At 38.9% G+C, this 16,463-nt stretch overlaps 1 protein-coding gene across 4 annotated transcripts; it reads right to left on the bottom strand.

Moving 5' to 3' along the window:
- Positions 1 to 1,610: 1,610 nt before the first annotated feature.
- LOC146469538 (paired box protein Pax-6-like) lies at positions 1,611 to 16,120 on the bottom strand. Of its 4 annotated transcripts, none has more exons than XM_085123168.1 (9): positions 15,598 to 16,120; positions 11,160 to 11,298; positions 10,495 to 11,082; positions 9,000 to 9,211; positions 7,022 to 7,240; positions 6,447 to 6,789; positions 5,951 to 5,989; positions 5,374 to 5,620; positions 1,611 to 4,175 (listed from the first exon to the last, which is right to left on the bottom strand). In XM_085123168.1, the coding sequence occupies exons 2-8, from the start codon at positions 11,179 to 11,181 to the stop codon at positions 5,391 to 5,393; spliced, it is 1,653 nt and encodes a 550-aa protein (XP_084979294.1). In that variant the 5' UTR covers positions 11,182 to 11,298; positions 15,598 to 16,120; the 3' UTR covers positions 1,611 to 4,175; positions 5,374 to 5,390. The 4 variants fall into 4 exon arrangements, with proteins under 4 accessions (XP_084979294.1, XP_084979291.1, XP_084979293.1 ...); XM_085123165.1 differs by having other exon boundaries at positions 5,395 to 5,620; positions 15,598 to 16,117; XM_085123167.1 differs by having other exon boundaries at positions 5,395 to 5,620; positions 9,012 to 9,211; positions 15,598 to 16,115.
- Positions 16,121 to 16,463: the final 343 nt, after the last annotated feature.

Below are 16,463 nucleotides of genomic sequence, written 5' to 3'. Positions count from 1 at the left end.
CTTTCGAACCTAACACAGCCAATAGGCACACAGAAACCCATATCTTTCACGAATTTCGTCCCTGTACGAACAACATTGTGTATGCTAGGTTTGAAGTTTTTGGAACTTTTCTGTGCATTCTTATGAGCGTTTTTAGGGTTTTCGTACGCTAAGAATTATGGGTAATATTTGCCAGTCGCCATCTTTTTTGGTACGGTGGATTATACTCATCTCTTTTCCTAAACGAGCACTGTGATCTATCTTTTTTTATCTCGTTATTTTGACTTAAGCCGCCGTTACACGTTGAAACTTTAAGCTGAAACTTGTGTGCAACGGCGCTGCGAAACAAGTTTCAGCAGGCGTTGCACCGTGTAACATGGTTGTTTTTGTGAAACTTTTTCGAACTTCCGTTGCGGGACAAGTTTCACGAAAAGTAGAACTGCTTTCTACTTCTGCAACGGCTCGCAACGGTCGCAGTGGTGAAAAAACGAGAGTTTCACCGTGTAACACCACTTCGTGAAACTGGTCGCGTTAGCCGTTGCACACAAGTTTCAGCTAAAAGTTCCAACGTGTAACGGCGGCTTTAGTTATTATCCTCTTTATGTTTAACTGATTATTAGAAAATATTGAGGACAGAAAAATGAGCTGAATCATCGCCAGAACTACGAGCTTACCCACCACTCGCGTTTAGGGGCAACACTGCTTTATGCTGTGCTTCTCTTCCAAGAAATTTATCTAGAATTGCCGCAAATGCTTCATAATTTGCGTTTGCACCAAATGTTTACAAAATCTTACCATACTGATCATATAGCAACTTTGCAGCTTATGTAACAAAGCCGGGCTTTCGTATATTTTAGATTTTTCTTTTAATGTACATGTTCGAGTAAAAGTTGGGCTCCTGTATTTCGTCAAGACTGGCCCGACTTCCTCAGAAAGAAACTAACTTTACAATGAAAAACACCAAAGAAAAAATGGTTTTTGTCTATAAAGTAAAAGGGAGTAGGCCCCTCTCCAAGATCCACCATTGGGATATAAGTCAGGATTTCTGCATTAGTTGCATTTTCTAAATTTTACTGACTATACCCTCCAAGGTCCGACACCTTTGCTTCGTCCGGTTGGCCTTAGCAAAAATCGTGCGAGTACCGGTGAGCCGGCTCAGTTGGGAGAGCACCGGACTACTCGAGAGGTCGCGGGTTCAAACCCCGGCCGGACCAACACTTGGGGTCTTTAAATAGCTGAGAAGCAAGTCCTGCCTTTGTAATGACATGTACAAACGGTTGAACCTTTTAGTTTCACGGATAAGGGCGATAAACCGTAGGTTCCGTCTCAACACATCTTCGTAACAATCTGTGGGACGTTAAAGAACCCACACACTGTTTGCAAAGAGTAGGGGAGGTAGTCCCCGGTGTGGTGGTCTATCTCTCTGATTTCATCTGTCTTTCACATTCATGCGTGGGTTGGGAGGGTGGGTGAGATTGAAACATGGACTGACAGCGGCTGTCAGCGGCGCCTTTACATGCTGACGTCCGATCTCACCCCAAAGAATTGTCAACCGCCATGAGAATATGTGATATGTGTGGTATATAAATTAACAAACATTATCATAGATATTTCCAAAAATAAACACAGAGTTAAAAAATTGCACTTTATTGACAAACCTACTAAATGTACCCTTTATTAAATACATACCTTGGCGCTTAAATAGTGCCGTCACTTATAGCAGATCGCACTGGTTAGCCAAAAAATACTGTTTTCGTTTGCGCGTTTACAAAAATATCTCCTAGATTACAATGTCAAAGGTAGAAAAATATATTCATAACTATACAAAAATGTTTCGAGTCTAAATTATGTTATAAGAAAAATACGTTATAGTTTTGTTTCTAACTGGTTAACCCCAACAAAGAGTAAACGAAAAATAAAACGGATTAATGTTTGTTGGTTGTTGAAAGTGAAAGTTGAATATATTAAGTGGAAAAACTCCTATTTATGCCTTCGGCAGTAGTCTCCAACTTTACTGTGTACTAGCTTTCACAAGCCAGGTTTAGAAGGTAAAAATATTGCGTTCTTGATATGACCATACAGTGTTCATGCGCACAACGTAGAAATTAAACGTGGTTAAATTTGTAGAAAATTGTCTAAGTTGCATCACTTCCAAAAAATCTGGCAGAGATATCGAAAAATATTTTTTAAAAAAAGTATTGTACACTAAATACTGTAGCAAACTGGAAAATAGTGACACTACGAGCACATACTTTTACAGTTTTTGTTATTTCTTGAAACGTTCAAATATCGTTAAAAGCATAAATGCCTTCTTCATTCAATGACAAACTGAATTATCCACGTACGATGAAAAAAAAATACACGCACACACACACGACTAAATAGGGTCATTTAGAAGGGTCATTTCTTAGTCTGAAAATATTTAGAAAAGATAATTTACATAAAATATTTACAGATGACCATACACTGACTCAACACACTTACAAAAGGTCCATCCTATTACATTATAAACGCCCCTCCCCCCTCCCCCACCGTTAACGGTACAGAAAGAAATGATTACATGTTTACTCGTGTATGCTACCTGAACGTCTTCTACAAAATACACTTCAACATAAATCAGACAATTCCAGAAATACGGATGAAAGAGAAGGAAACCTGTTCATATAATTAACTTCTTTTGCCCGAGGTGAGACCCAACAAGCTTGTTTCGTCGTGTACTTGGCAATCATCTACTACAGATACGTGTCAAAATGGGAGATTTGTCCAGCAAAATCAAAGGAATAGAAATATTGTAAGTAACCTACAAAAACTTTAAATGGCAGCAGTAACTGCAGTTTTCATGAGAAGAAAAACACGGATGAGATATCAAAAACTCACACCTAGAATGGATTGATAAACTTGGTCACAAGTTTTAACAAAAGTAACGATTTGTTTGTGAATATCATTTGGTGTTGTCCTTGCCAATTTACAATCCATTGAACAATTAAAAATATTTGTTTGCAAGTAGTGGATGACATATCTTCTTTGGAACTAAAATTACGGGTACATAATAGAAATAAATTTTCAAAGATCTACCTACAACACCACGCTTGCAATTCTTTCAGGACTACAATATTGAATAACCCTGACTAAGCCTCTACCGCATGGTACACAAAGCATTTCTTGTAGCAACATTAATTGATCTTGAAGTCAGACAGGGCTAATGGAGAATTTGATGAGTAATTTACTTTAGCTCATCACAATTAGATAAACTACCTAAGAATTAGGTCAAGGGATTATTAAGTAAAACATCCCTTCTTTAGCTTGGCTATGTATCGCTGTCAGTTGTCTAATACTAGACTACCTACTCCTGTGGAGAAAATGTCAATTTTTTCCCACGGTTTTTGCATTCACGATGCAAATTTATACATTCAGAAACTCGACTGACAGAAACTATCAATTATTGCTTGATTTATGCAATGGCAACTTGACTTGTGGTTTTGAACCAAAGTGTACAGTTTACATAGTTTCTACATTAAAGGATACAACAAATACATGTATGATACGTCTTTAAAGAAAGACTGTTATTAAATTACTTGCTCCTTGACATTCTTAATAGTGCTTAGGCTGGTTGTTACACAAGCAAGGTTTTCTCGGAAAGTCTCAATTTGTCAAGCTTTTTATTCTAGCGTGTATACAACAAAATTTGTCAAGGTTTTCCTCAACATGTCCCCCTGTTCGAAAACTGGGGTTTCAGTTTTTGAAAAAGTTCACGAAAAAAACTTGTTTCATAATTAATTATTCTTTAAGTTTGCAAATACCTTGTCAAGGAAACCCTGCTTGTTAATTGGAACCAGCCTTAGTAAAGGTATAAATAACTACTGGTTGGAAGTTACATCTAACCAACAGATTGATTACATCAATCAATAAAATCCACAAGTCCTGTTTTGAAAAAACTAACAAACAAACAAACAAACAAACAAACAAAACTAATGCAAATAATAATAACATGTCCCATTGCATGAATTAAAATACAGCAGCTATTCCAATATCCACACTAAAACTAGGTATATTCACCGTGCTTGGACATGCAGTGAGGCTGGTTGCTATGACAACAATTGTCATGACATCAACGATAAACCACCTTAAATCTGTTTTATGCAGACGTGGTAAGTTTCGCAGGAGGCACTCTGGCTGGAGGTGGGGCAGGGGCCGTCCTAAAGAGTATTCAAAATACACAGTCAGACATGGATTGTATAAATTATACGACATACAATATATTTACTGTTAAATTAACCTATGCCAGCTGTACATTTTTGTGTGGCTTCCACCCACTATGTTGTGACGTGCATTATCTATTTACCGGCATGTACAGTGTTTTAATTTATTTGCAGGTTTGCCATGCAGGATTTTTAGCTTTTCTTATTACTTACACATACAATTAAATTGTGCTTCAATTTATCCCAGTCTGTGGCACAATGCAACATTACAAGCATAAGCCGAAAAAAAAAAAGAAAGAAAAAGGAACGATTTCCTTCATTGCATTTCCAGGTTTTATATGCACGTGTTGAGCTGAAACTTCAGCCTATGCTTGTATATGTTCATGTATAATGCAAACCAAGGTATAAAGTCATAAAGAAACAGTGGAAAGGGGGACGTTCCTTCAAATTCTAATTAGAACTTAACACTTCTGCAGGAGTCCAAAAACCATTTTATTTAATTCCCAATATTAAAATACAAATTCTCCTTCCTTGTTCCCATACATGAATTTTATTATAGCAGTAGTGGGGGAAGTTGAAGAGAATTCAAGTTGGGTGATCATAAAATTATGCTTAATTCTTATAGCCTTTTTGATTGATTTATGCATTGGTACATGTACTATAATGGGAAATTTGATGCCGATTACCATTGGGGCTTTCCTGCAGTCAAAGTATTCATTAAATGCATAGCGAGGAATATTGACATTTGAAAGTTAAATCAAAGTGCTCATGGTTTCTTGATTTGTACTGTAAGAAGGGTTTGGGGAAGGAGCATAACTCCTACTGGCATTAAAAGGGTGGGCTTGCTTCTTAGCAAATTTGAATATTTATTATACCCCTTATGGAGACCAAGCTGGGTGTGGCTCAAGCTTTATAAGAGCCCTAAAAGATACTATTCTAAACAATCAATGTCATATCTGATCAGTCTAGTCTGCTAACACAGTATGGCAGCATATTTCTTTCTTCATGTGTAACCCTTAAGAGATACTTGCTAAAAATATTGGCATTCCATCCTGAAAACCCTAAGTGGACGTCTACACCCCAAACAAGACGGCAAGGATCCACGCCCCTTCATGTGTCATGTGGGAGTTTTTCTCACGAAGAAGGGTAATACTCTGCACAACTAATACCTATTCTCTACACATAATATACAAACCTGTGTTAAACACAGTCTTACCAGTTGGCAGGGAGAAAGACTGTTGGTCTACCAATGAACCCCTGAGGTGCGTACGGAATCCACTGGTCAGGATACGGAGGCTGTACTTGGGCGTAACTTGCTGGTGGAAACTGACCAGTCATGTCTGCAGGGATCTGACCCTTGGTGAGCGTGCTCACTGGTGGGAGGACATACCCAGGTGCGGGATTGGCTGCAGGGGGAGAGGTGGCCTGACCAACGTCACCGCCTTTGAGGGAAGAGGTTTGGGATTAGACTTGCATAAAATAGTACATGTAAAGATAATTGAAATCAATCAATCAAAATCAATAAAATTTAGCAAAAGCAAAATTTGATTTAATATGTAATAACATTTGTATATCACCCATGTCTAGGTAATTTACAGTTAATTGCAAGTTTACATAATTATAATGAAATCATGTTTAAAAAAAATGTAAAAACAAAAAGGAACAAAATAGATAACAAAGTCAGAAAGCATAATTAACACACAGATCAAAAGTTAACAACTACAACCGTACAGTAGTAGTTACTTAACAGGAATGAAAGTAAAAATTCTTACCACTTGTGATAACCCTTTGATATTGTATTGCTGGGCTTCCTAAACAAACAAAAAGTAACATATTAAATTAAAATCTTTCTCTGCCCTATCTATCAAGAATGCATTAATCGGATCTCCGAACTTCTCTTCCTGAATTACTTTGGCCTTACATCATCAAAAAGTAGTCAGAAAATTACTTATGGTTCAGTTCAAATTACAAGGTTACTACAGTGTACAGTGAAATTCTTTCAATTTTCAAATTAAACAGGACTCAACAGTAACAATATATAAGGTACCATAGTTATCATTTTGTAGTCTACAGATCAAATCCTAAACTGAGACTATTCAAATGAATGTTATTAGCTAACTGAGTACTGTCATTTGATTTTCAATCTTCTCCGCGTTGAAATTTTAGAACATCTCTAATGTTTGCACTTTATTATTCTGCCTGAAAAGTTAATTAAAAGTTATGCAGACAACCCTCATTTACACGTATCTTGACCACAAATGAACTTACGTGTAGCATAGGATGGTGAAGTCGTCATCACAGTTTGTCCAACAGAGGAGTACCCAGCTGAAGAGCTGTTGCTGGACACAGATGACTGGGTGTGGTCACTGAGCCGCATTGTGTAACCTTGTCCACTGGCTATAGGGTGGGAGGCTTGGAGCAGGTTACCATTTGGCACAGCAATGAATGTCTGGCTAGGAGCAGGGGCCGCTTGTCGCATCATTTCATACGGAGGCTGCTGAACCTGAGGTGGTGGACCCAGGTTGGGCATTCCCATGGTGGTATGCATGGAAAGGCCTGAGTCGGAAACTGGTTTCAGCTCTGTCAATTCTGTTTTCACCGGAGTATCCGGCTGTGAATAAAAATTGCATAATTATTAACACTGAGCTTTAAATTCAGAGACCAGTTTGCTCAAAACCTTTGAAAGCAGTCAAATCAAAACAAGATGTAAACACAAGTAAATGCAACTGACACCTCAGATGACCCTAACTAATTTCCTTGGGACACCAAGATTCCCTTTTCAATTGACAAGGCTTTACCATTCAAAACAAAGCACAAACTATGTATCAACTGGCACAACTCACATCGTTAGTTTGATGATGGTAATGACTAGACGGCATGTTATCCTCTGGCACAGGAGTGGGTTGATTTGGTGGGGGGCTTATGACTGTGGTGGGATAGCCAGTGGCTGTGTTAATGAAGGTCGTTGGCACTGATTGTGCGGGGCTTGCTGCTGTGGGGCTGCCAATGGGGGGCACTTTTTCTTGCTTCCTCCACTTAGCCCGACGATTGGAGAACCAAACCTGCATACAGGGGGGTTGAAATAAACATTTGAAAGGAACTTCTGTTTCAATGATTTGATGAACCAAGTCTGGTACAATAACGAAAAATCTGGGCCTATTCAATGTGAATTTTGAAACTAATTTGCCTTTGCCTTGTCTCAGTCTGTGATTGGTCACTCAAACACTCTTTCAGCCAATTAGAAGTCACAGCAAAACTTATCTAACTGTATTTGTTTTCCACAGCATTGCTAAGTTACACACATTTGCTCCAATTGCTGATTTACTTGCTCTTTGCATAAGGTGTAACTGGCCAGAGATATTAAAATCCTTGACCCTTCATTGAAAATCACTATATACTAGTTCTCAGTTTTGGAGGAAACAATGCCCAAAAATTTCAATTTTAATTACGCCAGCATGATATTGACAGTGAACTTTGCAAAACACTTCTTTTTCTGTCAGAAATATCAGTAGCTTAGTTACAGTCTCCTGCGTGTTGAGAGGTATAACATATTTCAAAATATCTTGAAAATGTCATATTTGCAGTATAATTCTGTGGTAATCTTGTCACAGTATCATCATGCTGTCATGATATATACTAATTTAAGTCTACTGATTAGGTTAGAGTAATCAAAGGGCAAGAAAATATATCAAATAATTATGTTTGTCAGACCTAAAATAGCGCACCATGTTACTGGTTACATGCACTTCACAAAATTACTCAGTTCACAGATAAGTATATAGCAACATAAATTAAAGAAATTAGACCAGGTTAAATCCACCACTGCTAAGCTGGAAGGAAAATCAAATTCACGAACAGTGTTATACTGAGCGTTATGCAAGTGTTACTGATGAACAGGAGTTACAAAATGCAAAAAAAAAAAAAAATTCAAGCTAAACTTTTCCAAACAAACTTTTTGATATCTCACATCTTGTCTACAAAAAATTACCTGTCATTTGAAGCTCTGCTAATGTTCACTTATGTCGACTTAGCCAGACAAGAATGAAAAACTACACGTAAATATTAACGATGAACTTATACAATCTCGACACTTCACCATCATCATGATGCCATTATCAAGAGAAAGATATTATTTAAAGATTGCAACAAGACTTTTTTAAAGATGAAAAAATTAACAAAAGGCATTAAAAAAGACCTTAAATTGGCGTGATTTTTTTCATCCTTAAAAAGGTCTTCTTGCAATCTTTGAATATTAACTTTCTCTTGATAATGGCGCCATGATGGCAAAAGTTTGCGATTTTAAAATTTTATCGTTGATATTTATGTCTTTGCTTCAGCAAATCTCTCTTGATTAAGAATGAAAAAGGTTTAAAAAGAGAAGCCTTCTGTATTTTCAAGAAAAAAAATAGAAATGTGATGTTTTCCAGCAAAGATGTTAACTATAACCGTAGACAAATCGTCTCACTGAAAAAAAGTTGTCACCAAAGGAACAGAAGTTAGAAATATTTTCTTTGCTATTTCTGTAAAGATGAATTTGAGTTGCACCTGTAACCCCATTCACTGTTAACACCAACGAGAACTGGATTTCAGCTTATTAAAGCTTCATTGCAAGGTCGCGAAGTAAAAATAACATGAATTTATCAAACGTTTACTATTAGTGGCACTTAGGCTGCACGTTCCTGATTATCATTCAAGGGTTGATTAGTCAGAGTTTTTCTTGAACAGTGATAGACGATCCCAGTTTTGTTAGATGGCAAAAATACAAACACTGCAATCCTTTTTTAAGTCCTTTTCCAGCATTAACAGCAATAGCTTTGCTACCTGAATTCTTGCCTCAGAAAGATCAACATCCTGTGCAAGCTTTTCACGCGTGAAAACGTCAGGGTAGTGAGTCTTCTCAAAAGTCTTTTCCAACTGCTCAATTTGTTCACCAGAGAATGTAGTGCGTTGGCGCCGTATTATCTTGTGCCCACGTAGATCTGTCGGTGATGTTGCATCCCCTTCGCCTTGAACCTCTTCTTCAGAATGACTCCCTAAAAGAGTTTCAGAATGGCAGAAACAAATTATTAGAAATTGCAACTTTAAAGTAACTTGTTAAACCTTCTTGTTTCTGTACGTGTAACTTTTTTAACTGGCAAGGAATAATATACACAACTAAAAAATTTGGAATGATTTATAAAACAGATGCTACAGACTGCATTTTCCAAATTTATAACCTTTGCAGTAATTATTCAACTTGAGTGTCCTACATCAAAATATTTAAAGGAAAAAAAATTCAGTTACATTCTGTAAAAAAAAAAAAAAAAAACACAAGAAGCTTTGAACTGAATGGTCACATTTCAGGTTTCATATGAAGACAAAGTTCCTTGTGCCCCTATAATGGGGTGAAGTGGGTCATGGTTAGGAGAAATGCAGTAATCAGCCATTAATAAGGCTTTTAGTGAGGGCTGTAACCTGAACCCTTGTTAATTACAGCTGAGTGTGAGTGAGGGCACCTTGATGTTATGAATAACCTTGACGACCACTGGTACACAAGATTCAAGAGCTGGTATTTTGAGCATCAGCACACCTGGGAAGGCACTAATGCTCAAAAACATCAGCACTCAATTCTCTTACAATTGCCAATTTGAAACTAGCATTAGTTATCAAATCATTTTATAAAACCAAACAACTGCCCACCGACATAGCACCATGGTTTCTTTTTAAGCTAACCCCTTATCTTCTGTTGGTATAATTTACTCAAGTTTGTTATGACAGTCAAGGTCAAAGCAACAAGCTTGATGACCGCCCTGAAGTAAATAATTGTCATGAACTGAGAAAGTTGCAACAGTGGCATTGAAAAAAGCACAAAATACTAAGAAGACAAAGTCTGGAATAATTTAGCTTACCTTGCGATCACCGAAAGAGAAATTCATAAAAACCTCTTTGCACTTTTCCTATTATTTCGCTTGGCGAAGATAAAAAAGCATCCTACGTACTTACCATATAATACTGAGCAAAAATTATTTTCTTAAAAGTTGGTTTACTATGCATGAATCATAAAAAGAAAAGCCTGCTTCATGTAAAATAATACGATTTTCGAATCCGAAGCAAGAAACATAAAAGATCGATAGCAATCGGTCACAAAACGCCGTTTACTCGATAAAAAGCCAAAGTTTCCTGTCGATAATTTAATCAATATGTAAACAAGAATTTTCGCGCGCGCGCCAACCATCTGGATTACGAAATGTCTGAACGCATGAGCAGAAGATTAGGCATAAGGTTTCTTACGACAAAGTAAATTCCATCACACAACTTTGAAAAAGAATTAAAATACCTGTGCTCTCTGCGCTTTCTACTGAGTGCTTCCTCTTGCTCGGCGGGACAGAGTTAGCCGCATGGCCTGGCATTCCCAGTATACCACTGATAGAATAGGAATTTCTTGGCAAATGAACACTCGATGATTCAACTTTCATGGGATCGGGGCCGCCGTTTACAACGTCTTCAGGCTTTCCCGGGCTGATTTTACTGTCCCCGCTGTTGATACGATTTCTGACAATCCTGTTTATGGAGCTCACACTGGGAACATTGTCAGTTGTACAAACTCCTTCGCTGAGAAGCCGGTCTCGGATCTCCCAAGCGAACATTGTTGGATTCGCACGCTTATAATCCGCAATTTTGGTGACGACGGGACCTGTTGCTACCTTCGGCTTGCTCCCGCCGATGACTCCAGGCTTGATGGATCCAGTCTCGTAGAACCGGCACAGAATCTTGCTCACACAACCGTGAGAAACTCTCAGCTGTCGCGAGATGTCACATGGTCGAACTCCGCTCTGAGCCAGCTCAACAATTCTTGATCGAACAACATCGGGAAGAGGTCTTCCATTCACGAACAAACCTCCAAGTTGATTCACCCCGCCATGCCCTGTGAGGTAGTAAATTAGCTCTTAGTTTTGGACTCGCGCATTTGTTTTGCTACTAAACACCACATTCATTAACTACCTTGTTTCGTGGTATGAGCCATTCTGGGGCACCAGTCGATCCGTGTGTATTTTGCCTTTCCAAAAATCACTCAGGCGCTACGGCCGTTTGAGTTCAGTCAGGCGTTACTAAACACTGCCAGTGGGCCGTAAGCGAAAACCTGTGAAAATCAAATAAAGAGCACAAATACTATCAAGTTTCTGCTGCAGATCAGTGAAGCGTTTCAAGCACGGAAGAGAACAGAAACAGAGAAAAGCCTTGCCAAGTTCGCATTCCTTCCTCACACCTCGTGGCCGCGGACGTTAAACTTGCAAATGATCGCACCCTGATTTCTCAGGCTCCAGAATATTGCATTCGAAACTCTACTCAAAACTGATTGACAGATATTCCCGTTCGAAATTTCTGATTGGCTCGCAGAGAAAGGTATTGTTCGCGAAACCTAATTTGGGCGAGCACGGAACAATTGAACAACGGCCGATCTGTCACTCATCTGTAGCTAATAAAAACATGATCACTTGATAGTCAATTCCTTCCCCGGGGATCAAAAACAAGATTCGCAAGGGCAGCCACCAAGTACAATTTGGATCGATTCCCAGCTTGCTTTGATGTCAAATTGAAAGGGTGTAACGCTCTGTAACGCGCATTGATACCCGAATATGAGAGGACATACGAATTTCCTGTTTATCGATTGCGTCGAGATTGCGCACAGAAGACACGATATTAGCATAATTAAGCTTCGCAATTGTCTATTCGGGCGCGCATTTTTTCACACAGCAAAGGAATTTGTGCTGAAGAGAAAAGAAATAAAGAAGGAAGCGAGCCAGAAGCGTCAAAGTGTGACTGATTTTTAGTTAGAGAAGTGAAATTCACTGTACCGTGTCCCAGGACTACCTTAACTACACCAGAAAACGAAAGCCGGACGGAAAGGAAGCTCTTAAATGTAAAGCGCAAAGTCAAAACTATCAAATGACAGGGGAAATATTATCTCTTGAAAACCCTATTGAAAGCCGGTCTTTGTGTTGTGGATGGGCTAAATAGCACCCTACAAAGCGCATTTTTCTTCAAAGCTAGGCAACCACATTTGCATTTCTTTGAGTAAAAATCTTTTGTATTTTTCCGACTTTAATACAGAAGCCGGAAAAAATGTTGTTCTGATAACGGACGCCAGCAACTACTTAGCACCCACTGCTCATTGTTGTGTTTGACTTATTTGTTTTTTGCGCAATAAGCTATTGGCCCACTTTCGTCGATTTCATGCTACAGTGAAGCCAAGGAGACTCTCGTGGACTCTAAACCCTAATCCGCAAATGCGTGTTTAATTCTCTACGGCGCGATAAATGTTGGTCTTGAATGTAACTTCATCGACATCAAAGTTCAATATTACAGCCTTTAACATTGTTTTCTGCATTTGCCCCTGAGCGTATACAAGACCTTTTGACTTCTAATTATCGATTGCCCAAGTTATTCGCTGGATGAATATTTATCAGGGGAGGGCGTGAGGTGAATTTATAAGGAGCTGCTGATGTGTTTAACGGGAAGCCGATCACTCGATCACAACACCCTTTTAAGAAGGCGCGAATAGGTTAAGGACGTATTAGACAATAATTTGTCGGTTCGAGACTGAGTCTGAAGGAAACTGCGGTTTCCCGTTTGTATCAACCAAGAAAAATGTTTCATTCTAGCTCGAGGCTATTTTGCGGTGATTGTTAAAAGACCCAGAAAAAACAATCTTAATAAAACGATCAGAAAGCCTAATTTGATAACAGGATTTTCATTTATTTATTTATTTATTTTTTATTCCTATCTGCTGCAGATTGGCGAATTAATATTGCTTTTCTAACACAAATATTGTACCAAGATTTCACAGGCAACACGACGCAGTCAGATCAATTCCGGTCTTCGGTTGGAATCTGTGACGTCATCAAAATGGAATGTCGATTTCCTCTCGTTGGTTAACTACCTCTGATCTAAACGCGAAGTTTTTGCCACGTCAAATGTATCGCTTCTCTGCGAAAAAATAAAAGGGCAGCCCACCGATAATTTGTCCACGTGCGCATTCCGTGGACGATCGTTTCAATTAATCCTTTGGCCTAGCTTGAGCGGCTAAAGAGAGATTAAGCTTGCTTGGTTGGTTTGAGCTACAAAAAGGCGATATTAGACGCGCTTTTCAGCCGGGCATTAATGCGCCTATATTTTCTGCTTGTTTTGGTCCAAACGATCTGCGCCCATTCAGAACTTTTCCTTAAAAACCTTTTGAGGCTTTCTCACTAATTCTTTGAAGTTAAACAGACGTGACGTTTGAGTTGCCTTGTATCTTTATTTTTTATCAGCCTTAATTAAACCCCCAAGCTAATAGCTTCAAATCGGTTTGGGCTTTTCTCGACTGCGCACTGCCATCGGTCTTTTTTTTTTTTAGATTAGGCGGCAGATCCCAAAAGCAACCTGTACGTGCCTTGTACCGATTACTCCTTTCTAAAAGTTCAACTGAATTTTGTTTAGCTACAGAATGCGCGGCAAATAGTTTTGACCTTTGAATCTAGAGTGCTTTAAGTGGGTGCTTGGTCATACGGAAAACCATCGAGAAATTTTGCATGCTTCAGCGGACAGCACAAGACACGAAACCAGAGAGCGTCACTGCTTACAAACATCTATTCCGGTCCAAGGCGGTTGACGATAGCTGGACCAACACCGAAATTTAAAAGACACTTTCTGCTCGTGCCACAATACGGCTATTGTTACCAGAGTGAGTGAAGATGAAATACACAGCTCGTCCAAAGGCTTTTCCTTTTTGTTGTTAAGCTCTTCTTTTATTACGCTTAGAGGCAAATGAAGGAGTTTTGCATCAATAAATGGTACACAAGCAAAAGCCGTTGAATTTAAGATGACTTCGCTTTAGAACTTTGTCTGAGAGTATGCAAGTTTCGTTCACGTTGACGAAAGCATGGTCAGGACTATTTTCAAGCTCAATGTCTTATTCCTGTTATCGCTTCCTTTCTTTTAGATAATAAAGAATTTATATTTTCATGCCTCTCATAAAATGAACAGTTCCCTGTATAAACTAAGCAGTATCTTCCGTGAAACATCAACTGAAGCGCTTCAGTATTACTAAAATCAGTTGTTTTTGGACAGCTTAGAGCACAGTTTTCTTCAATTTCCTTTTAAATGGACAGATTCGATATAAAGTTTGGTCCACTTGGCAATCGGTTTGATGAGAATAAGCGCGCTAGTCCGAATTTTAAGAACACCCAATTCATCACGTCGATTCCTTTCACTGCAGAGACACAACCTGAGTTTTACGTTCATCATGAAGTTTGTTTCCTCCTTATCTCAAAGTTGAATGAGTTGCGGTTTTATCTTCGTGAGTTCTGAGCAGTTTGATATCGTGCGCAACAGTATTAATTCGACGCAGTTCAACAGAGAGAAACGAAATGCTTGCTGAGTCTTGGCAAAATTGCATGCTCTTGTATTCTGGGCTAGTGATGTGTATCAACTAAACGCACACACTTTGAGATGCAAGAACGCTTCTTTGCACGCACTTTGATCTTCAAGCCGGAGTCTTCAAGAGCGAAATTGTATGCTTGCAATCTCATTTGTTTTTAACTGAACACTCAAACAAAGCAAGTCATATTTCTCGCACGACAAATTCCGTGAGTTAGTCCAATTCTATTAAGTCTCCTCGCCTTCCCATGAGAGAATTAACGACACTGACGACTGGATCTTTTTAATCTGGCCTCAAGGTTCCCAGAAAGCGGTAGCTTCGATTGCCGCTGATGAGACGGAATCTTTGCGCACGTTAGATATCTCTAACGCTCGTCGTTGTACGTAGTGTTAATCGAATTACAAGCTATTTGCTAACTCATCACAGACCAGTGGTCCGTTCTACCTTAACTTCACACCTCACTCGAATGAATTCGTGTCGTCCGTGTTAAACCAATGAACCAGAAATCTAAAACAAAATCGCAGCCCGTTTCACCACAGCACTGCAAGTGGTACGGCCACCGAATATCGGGAATCGCGATACGGAACGACGGTTTAACCGTCCCGATCTCAATCGGAACGAAAGCGGGCAGCCCATCTCTCTATCCGTGCAAGTATTTGCGCAGTAAACAAGAACTCGTGGCTAGGCGTCAATTCGGATTTGTACGTGGAATTGTTTGTTTGTGAACGATTTAACACTACTATAGTCAAGCATGAGATAGCAGCAAAATATGCCAAGCAAATCGTTGAAAAGCGCATAGCGCTTACACACAGATTATGTTATGGCTTGTTAACTCTCGCAACGTTTCGAACCTAGGCGAGCCAAAAGCAAGGAAATTCCTTCACATGTATTCAACAAAATGCATTTATCTACAAAAATAGAAGCAAAATAGTCTCACTCTATAATTATTTAAGTACATTAAGTGAAAAGGAATACAACTAACTATATTTCAAGAGGACAAAAAATAGAAAATCACTTTACCTTCTTAAGCGAGTGTGGTCAACTCGCTTGCGTCCGTCGAAGATACTTCACAAAGGTACAAAAAGTTTGTATAGGGTTTGCCAATAAATAGGGCTTCCTAGAGTGCCTACCTTTTGTTATGTATATGAGTCTTTGATTAACTAGTTCGTAATATACTCAACTAATGTTTTTTGCCTCCAGCTATTTGTGAAAATGTCCCGCTCAGACCACGATAAGTTCAGCAAAAGGGAATCTCGAAGTTCAAAAAGATCTCAAGATCTTTCCAGAATAAGAATGATTTGCTTTGTGGTTTTTGACGATATCTGATTAACAAAACACCGATCTGCTACTGCGAAGTTCATCCAATTTTTGTTTGGTTACGTGCAGGCGGACGTCAAGTTTTGCAGGCTATTTTTATGGAAGTTGAATAATGTTTTCAACATCAATTGACGTAGTTGCGACCGCTGTTGTTTTGCGAGACAAAAGACGAAACATAGCGTCGACTGTGCACATTCCTGGCTTTTAGCGTTCTCTCAAAGCTTCCCTTATGCCGCGGATACAATAAAAACGCAAGGTGGTACGAGCCTACCAAATCGTCTACAAATTGACCTTGCTAAGCTTGTAATAAAAAACGCCAATGCGGGACATTGTTTATTTCTTTTAAGGGTCTTTACGCCTCACCTACAACACTGAATCAACCTCAATATTACAACCAAGTCGAAAACTCAATTCAATTTGCGAGCAGCGATTTGATTGGCTAACAGCTCATCCATGAATTAACAAAAAGTCGAGCATCGTAGCTTAGTTGTAGAAAATTAAACATGTTTTCATCTTGTTATATTTGCTTCTGAGCGCATTCCGCAAGACCAGTACTTGGCTTTAATCTG

This window comes from Pavona decussata, unplaced genomic scaffold (assembly GCF_977016875.1).
Source record: "Pavona decussata unplaced genomic scaffold, jaPavDecu1.1 SCAFFOLD_122, whole genome shotgun sequence".
In the NCBI taxonomy this organism is placed as follows: Eukaryota; Metazoa; Cnidaria; class Anthozoa; order Scleractinia; family Agariciidae; genus Pavona; species Pavona decussata.
Note: the sequence above shows the minus strand (reverse complement) of the source record. Positions and strands in the feature narration are given on the sequence as shown.